Source organism: Adiantum capillus-veneris, chromosome 14 (assembly GCF_014529385.1).
Source record: "Adiantum capillus-veneris isolate H3 chromosome 14, ASM1452938v2, whole genome shotgun sequence".
Classification (NCBI taxonomy): Eukaryota; Viridiplantae; Streptophyta; class Polypodiopsida; order Polypodiales; family Pteridaceae; genus Adiantum; species Adiantum capillus-veneris.
In genome coordinates, this window is record NC_140944.1 from 46,371,209 (window position 1) to 46,378,828 (window position 7,620).

Sequence of the window (7,620 nt, forward strand, 5' to 3'; positions counted from 1 at the left end):
AACCAAGAGGTTCTTTATAGCTGGGGTTTTTATAATTTCAAGTTTTCAAGACGTTTTCTTGGCCTATATCCATGATTTGATCTTGAAGGTATAGGCTTTTGGTCATTTTTTCCTTTTTTGTTTCTTCTTACTTTGAGTACTCTTTTCATGTCTTGCATTGGTCAATATTACTTTTTTATGGTGTGGATTTAAAGAATCTCTTTGGTGTTTGATTGGAGCTTTCGTGGCTGAAGTGAAGGTCATCTTTGTTGTGTTTCTCTTTTGAATAAGTTGCCACTTTAGCTAAAACTCTCACACCCAAAGGCCCAATGCCGTCCTAGTCCTATTGTGAACTTCTCAACCGCATACAATCTCCTCTCTCAAAGAAGAACATGCTTTCGTACTTGAAGGCAAGTGGTAAGCCTTGGTACATCTTTACCACATACTCCACAACTCTCTCCAAGCTTATAACTTCAATGGGATTGGATCCTGAAAAGGAACATACATTTAAAGTGTGTGTACCTTCACTTGAAGACAATTTGTAAGAAAATGTTTTTCAATAGTTTTAAACTCTTTCCAACATTCAATGTCCGCTTGTTGACACATGTTTTCAAATGCATAATAAGCTCTCCTACTTGTTTAGCACATTCAGGCATTTGTGTTGCTCATTGAAACCGTTAGACAAAGGCACTTAAGTCTTTTTATCAAGTCAAGTGACCCTTGATTACACACAATGCATAGTATCTCCTTACTTTTTACAAGCATAGCCTTCTATCTTTGAGACATTCACCATCTAACCACTTTGGAAGCAAAGGTTGCTCAATAAAAACCTTCCTCATGCATCTACTCAGCAACCATGTACTTTAATTCACCAATACATAGCCCAAAGACAGTTGGTTTAAGTGAATACCGTTGCTTGACACCAATGTTGCATTTCCAAAACTTCCTCTCCTAAAGAGTCCTCAGCATCACTTTGTCCCATGTACATAAAATTGCATGCATGCATTCACTTGGTACTTGGAGTTCTTCTATTCTTCACCAAAGATGCTGTCGAAAAAACGAACACTACCGCAAGCCTTCCCCTTTCAATTGGCTTCCTACCATGAGAACTTGAAGGGTAACAAGATAATCAAGGGTGTTATGAGCGGTAACATGTGACTTATCATTATAGGACCCTAATCTCAATCTACTTGACTCATAACACCATGGATAGATAAATCTAGCCATCCATTCATTCAAGGTTGTTGAATACATTGATCACAACCCTTGTGACTTAAACTCAAAACCCCATTTGATTAGCTTCGTCAAGGAAGACAAGGACAAGATCAGTAACTCTTCAAAAGATGGTTTGTGTAACACCCGACATAGCAATCAGATGGCCTAGTGTGGTCATGGTAACCTTCACCCCTAGTCGAAGATCCGTCACAGTTACTTCAATAGGGAAAGGATGTGTTCCGATCATTGAGAATCTATATATAAGGGATGATTAAATTAAGCTTCAAGCACATATAACATGAAGAGTTTATATAAAGTGAACCCCCCTTGAGATACTCCTTTAGATACATTCCAATTCAATTTGGTACTTTCTTCCGTGGAAAATTTAAGGCATTACAGTACATGCAATAAGGGATTAAGGGAAAAAGCTTTTCGTCCACTTTAGAATCTGAAGCGAAAATAATGTCAATATGGCATATTTTGCACCATTGCAAATCCATGGTATGAGCTTCTTTATTGGTAAGGCAAAGGTTCTCCACCTTATAAATCGAAAGGGGAATCCCCCAGCAATAAGTCTGTATTTAAATCAACATCATTTGCCGCAATTTTGAAGTTCCCATAAAGTCTTCACAGGATTATCGGCATTCACATCACCGTACTCAGGAAAATCCCATCTCATAGCTTCAAAAGAGAGCCCTTTGTCATTGAGAACCTCCAGGAGCTTTTCAAAAACAACTGCATTACCCTCTGCCGTCAAGTGCAGACCATCCCTGCCAAGCACCCAAACAGCTAGAATTAATGTTTGTCAGGATGACTTCAAAAATCGCAACCCTACCCACTTGAAGTGCACCTCTCTCATTCTTGATATCAAACCACAAGGATAAACTCTTCAAGATGAGTACAATCAATGCTTCATCCATAATTTTTCCATGCTTGCAACACAAATGGGTGTGGAAGGAATGGAAAACATACAGAATATATATATGTGTGCATATATCTATCTACATGTGTATATACATAAATACATATATTTTAATTTTTTTTATCCAACCGTCCTCAATTGCTCCCCAAGAGTTCCATGCTTTACAAAGGTCTTATGTAGGCCAAAAGCATGCTACATGTGACTGCTATATGATGTTTGCAGTTCAAAATTGCCAATGCCGCTGGTCAAAAACTTGCACAAGCCAATAGCTATTGTTTTCAACTCAGTACACAGACAAATGATGGTAAGTGCACGCATACATTTATACATACATACATATATACATATATATACACACACCAGAGTGTTTGCAACATTAAGACCGCTCCACTACAGCAATTGCTGCTAAAAACTGTTCTTGAGTGATTGAAGTCCTTTCCCAAACCTCCTTATTTACCTCCTCCAGCAATTCTTCGTGGGACAGATGGGGTTTTGAAGGGAAAGCACAGGGGCACACAACACCAGAAGTACTATTACTGAATGTGCTCATACAAAGATGAGGCTTGCTGAGTGAGTTGTCCACAGACAGACCATCCAGCATTTACCATTTTAGGAGTCTCTCCTTACACACAACACAAGGATCAAGCTATTTTCCTCATCATGACTAGCATAATAAGCACTACATTAGAAGATTTACTTGGCACTGCTAATGAATAAAATCGATCCATTTTATGAGAAAAAAGGGATACTAGCTAACAAATAAAGGAAGGCTAAGAATAGAAATTAGCTTCTGCCCTTCTTGTGCACATAGTTTTTCCATATGTCTTGGACTTGTACGGAAGTATGGATCAGACCCCCGAGGATTCCATACCGCACACTAAAACTAGTCCATATATGACAGTTTTAACGATACAAAGGAGCACAAAGCCGTAGAATGTAGTGAAACACCATAGGAATTTTAGAATCTCAGCAAAGAGCAAAATGAGAAGGTCAAAAATGGAGCCTCAAGGCAATAAATCCATAAAACCCGATCATACTTCAATCGGAGTCGAACACATCCAGTAGAACCGTTTCCCAATTGGAGGCGCCGGAAAAAACTATGCCTGTGCAGGTGCTGCCATAACCACAGATATGCAAGTAGTTGAAAGAAGTCAATCTATACCTCAAGTAGCGTGTCTGCCAGCCTGGTTTCTCTTGCATGCAGGTCCATAAATCGATGACAGAAGCCTCTGCTTGCCCAGCAGCCTCCACACAAGCCTTCGCATAGCGCCCTGCTGCATCATTAGTTCGAGAGAAGGCCTCCTCAGGGTCTGCTCCATAAAGCTTCCTAAAAAGGTTTGTTTTATGTTACTAAGGCTAATGGAAAAAAATGTGACAAAACATATACATGTGCAAATGTTGTGGTGTTTTCCGCAGATTAGTCGTGGTACCAAGCTGTTTCTTGTAAGGCCTTCTCATAGACAGGAGGAGGTGTGATTAGCACAATGAGGGTGTCCTTGCTGAGGGACTGCAAAAGAAAGAAGAGTTTCAAAACGTGTAGTGGATCAACCAAATTCATAACATCTCCCTCCAGAGTAATGACCAAATGGGAACATATTCTCCCGCGCCTCATAAAAGCTACAGAGAGGTATGTGTATAATTCACCATTGGACCTTATGGATGACATAAAACATGCTAAAAAAAGTGATCAAAACGTCTAACCATCAAGAAAGTGAACATAATTTGTTGCAGTTAAGGTGGATTAGTAAGAGTAGCACTCATGAGGTGGGTTTTGGGGGGGGGGGGAGAGAGAGATCATTGAAGAGAGATAGAGGTACAATGTAGACTCTAAATGAACCCTTCATTATGCATTGTGAAAAGAATTCATACGGTCTTCTTTTATAGGCTCAGCTCACATGGTTCTCACCTCTTGGGTAAATACTCTTCCTGCTTCTATAATAGCTCATAACTATATTCACATGCTCTCTAAGCTAGAGTTGGTTATCACTGCATGCAAAGGTCACAGGACATAGCCCATAACCAACATATTTATCATCCAAAAAGGTGACAAGGATACCAAATGCTTGGTCATCTTTGACTTGCAATTCGTCCAGAGCTACTCTAGTTGCAACCCTATCCCCTTCTTGAGGTGTAGATCTAAAATTCCCAGATCAATCACATACAAATCGCATTCCATTGTTGAAAATACCCAACTTCACACAGTAAAGCAAAAAGAAGATGTAGAAAATGTTCTTACCATGTCACGGAGTACATCAACAAGTCCGGCTAAATGCTTATTATTAGTGCAAACTTACCAAAATCACAGAAGCAACTCAAATCCCTAGTATAGCATACCATGCCTCCAAGAGGCCACATAATCAAACCAAAAAGAGAGAAAAATGTGCAGACCTTGACAGCTGAGATGATTTCGCAGAGGTTGGCCTTGTATTCGGGCACAGGTACATGCTGCCTTTTATGGCTTCGATCAGGCAGAGCAGCATCATTTGCACCAAAAAAGATGGTGACCAGTGCAGGCGCATCTTGCAAACCCTGCAAGGAAAGCAATCACTGAGCTCCTTTGTGCCAATGCATGCCCAGCTGGCTCTTAGATCCACAAGATTTCACTCGTTTCTTGGCTGCTTCTGCCCACATTGCCTGATTGCATGTGCCAACTCCACTCCGCATAGAGAGTGTAGTGTGCGTGCTTTCCTCTCCCTTGTGTCAATGAAAAACTCAGGCATTGCTTACCGCAGGAAATAACTTGCCAAGAAGAAAGAGTGCCCAGCGAGTATTGTAACCACTGTAGCCACGCAGCACGACATCTGCCTGCAAATACCATTCGTTCAAGTTAGTCAAAAACAAGAAAGGGAGAAGAGGGGGGTCAAAGTAAGTATGCAAGCAAGAATCTGTGTGCGTGTGTGCGCGCGCGCGCGCGCGAGAGAGAGAGAGAGAGAGAGAGAGAGAGAGGGGGGGGGGACCTTGCGGGCATAACGATCGGTGAGCCCAGCTCCCCAGCCACCAGGCGAGAAGGACTGCTGCGTGATGGAGTCTCCGAAAAGAATGAAACGGGGCCGCATGCTTGCCTCTGATCAGTGGTAAGGCTGCGTTCAGACTGCGGAGCTGGTAGGCAAAGGCTTCATGTCCCTTTTGCACTGGGGTGCACATGTGCCACTAATGGGATCAAGGGTTCTTGTGCAAAAGTAGGAGTGCTCGCAGAACTTGTCCGTCCGTCGATGGGTAAAACTAAATTCGAGATCTCGAAGTTAATTTTTATGGGGTAGGGAATGGACACTTAGTGTCCATTCCTCATAATACCTGCGACCCCTTGGCGACCGGCGGAGGCCGGGAGCCATGGGGGAGCAGGTATTATGAGTGAATGGATTCCTCATAATACCTGCGACCCCTTGGCGACCGGCGGAGGCCGGGAGCCATGGGGGAGCAGGTATTATGAGTGAATGGACACTAAGTGTTATGAGTGAATGGACACTAAGTGTCCATTCCCGACTGTCAAGGGTCGCTGGGAGCCATGGGGGAGCAGGTATTATGAGTGAATGGACACTAAGTATTATGAGTGAATGGACACTAAGTGTCCATTCCCGACTGTCAAGGGTCGCTGGGAGGCAGGCCAAGCTCCTTGCATGCTAAAGACATTTGCAGAGCCGCACACTGGTTTTGAATTGATGCTTCGCTTGCTGATGCGCCTCAATGCGTGCTAGACAACCTGCAGCAGTGTATAAATTCAGAGGACACACACAGACGAGGTTCATGGATTACGGGTGCTGACGGGGCATAAAATTATTGGCGATGATCGAAAAGAGGTTGATGATTAATTACGGCCGCTGACGGGGCATATAATCATTCGCAATGATTGGGAGGTTGCTGATGATTAATTACGACTGCTGAACTGTCGTCAATCCGTCGGTTGAGGCAGTGATTCCGCTCCAGAATTGGCACTTGATGCAGGGCGAGGATCGCCTGCCCGCCAACCAGCGACCTTGACGGTGAGGTCCACAAAAATTAAACTCAAGATCTTAAGATTAGTTTCTATGTCAAGATCTATGGTTTTAACTTTAAGTTTATGAAGAATCACATCTATTTCAAGAAAACGCACGCGAGCGTGATGGTTAAGGTCCTTGCTCTTCAAGCTAGTGGTGAGGGTTCAAATCCTGTTTGAGGAAGCAAGGACATCCCGAGATTAGTGCCCCATGTGGCTAGCCTCTCGAGATTAGTTTTGAAAATTTTAAATTCGAGATTCCGAGTTTAGTTTCAGCAGATCGATGGTCCAGATCAATGGTCGTTTTGCCTTTCATTTGGGACCATTGATCCCATGGTTAAGACCTTGTGGCACTTAAAAGAGAGGCTTCCCCAACCGGGTTTTGAACCCTCACCACTAGCTTAAGGCGTAGGAGCCCATGATTGGGACACTCTCAGCTTTAGGTGCCATGGGGTCCTAACCATGGGATCAAGGGCTCTTGTGCAAAATTAAGGGCGCTCGCAGATCTCGTTCGTCGATGGGTAAAAACTAAACTCGTGATCCCGAAATTAGTTTTTATGGTGGGGTCCACAAAAACTAAACTCGGGATCTTGAGATTAGTTTCTATGTCGACAACTATTGTTTTAACTTTAAGTTTATGGAGAATCACATCTAACCTCAAGAAAGCGCATGCGGACGTGATGGTTAAGGCCCTTGCTCCTCAAGCTAGTGGTGAGGGTTCAAATCCCGGTTGGGGAAGCGAGGGCATCCCAAGATTAGGGCTCCATGTGGCTGGCCTCCCGAGATTAGTTTTGAAAAATCTAAACTCGGGATCCCAAGTTTAGCTTCAGCATATTGATGGTCCAAATCGATCATTGTTTTGTCTTTCACTTGGAACCATTGATCACATGGTTAAGACCCCGTGGAACTTAAAGAGGAGGGTACGTCTATGGGTGGAGCACCCCATCGTCATCCAATCAACTGAAACGAGCGAGTGACAACGCCACAGAAAGTGCAGGACGCGTACCCTCCCCTTTAAGTGCCACAGGGTTTTAACCATGGGATCAACACTCCCAAGTGAAAGGCGAAACGATGATCAATTTAGACCATCGATCTTTTGAAACTAAACTCGGGATCCGAGTTTAGATTTTTCAAAACTAATCTCGAGAGGCTAGCCACATGGAGCCTAATCTCGAAATGCCCTCACTTTGCCTCAGCTTTAAGTGCCACGGGGTCCCAACCATGGGATCAAGGCAAAATTAAGGGTGCTCGCAGATCCTCACCTTTAAGTGCAATGGGGTCCCAACCATGGGATCAAGGGCTCTTGTGCAAAATTGAGGGCGCTTGCAGATCTTGTCTGGACCGACGACAGGTAAAAACTAAACTCAAGATTCGGAGATTATGTTTTCATGGTGGAGTTTACAAAAACCAAACTCGGATCCTGAGATTAGTTTCTATGTCGAGATCTATTGTTTTAACTTTAAATTTATGGAGAATCACATCTATTTCAAGAAAGCGTACGCGGCATGATGGTTAAGGCCCTTGCTCCTCA

At 43.2% G+C, this 7,620-nt stretch overlaps 1 protein-coding gene across 1 annotated transcript; it reads right to left on the bottom strand.

Moving 5' to 3' along the window:
- Window positions 1–1,440: 1,440 nt before the first annotated feature.
- LOC147442318 (GDSL esterase/lipase At5g62930-like) lies at window positions 1,441–5,241 on the bottom strand. Its single transcript, XM_086528540.1, has 6 exons — window positions 5,074–5,241; window positions 4,844–4,921; window positions 4,505–4,645; window positions 3,547–3,623; window positions 3,279–3,443; window positions 1,441–1,964 (listed from the first exon to the last, which is right to left on the bottom strand). Exons 1-6 carry the CDS (start codon window positions 5,170–5,172, stop codon window positions 1,787–1,789), a joined length of 738 nt encoding a protein of 245 aa, XP_086384666.1. The 5' UTR covers window positions 5,173–5,241; the 3' UTR covers window positions 1,441–1,786.
- Between the last annotated feature and the right edge of the window lie 2,379 nt (window positions 5,242–7,620).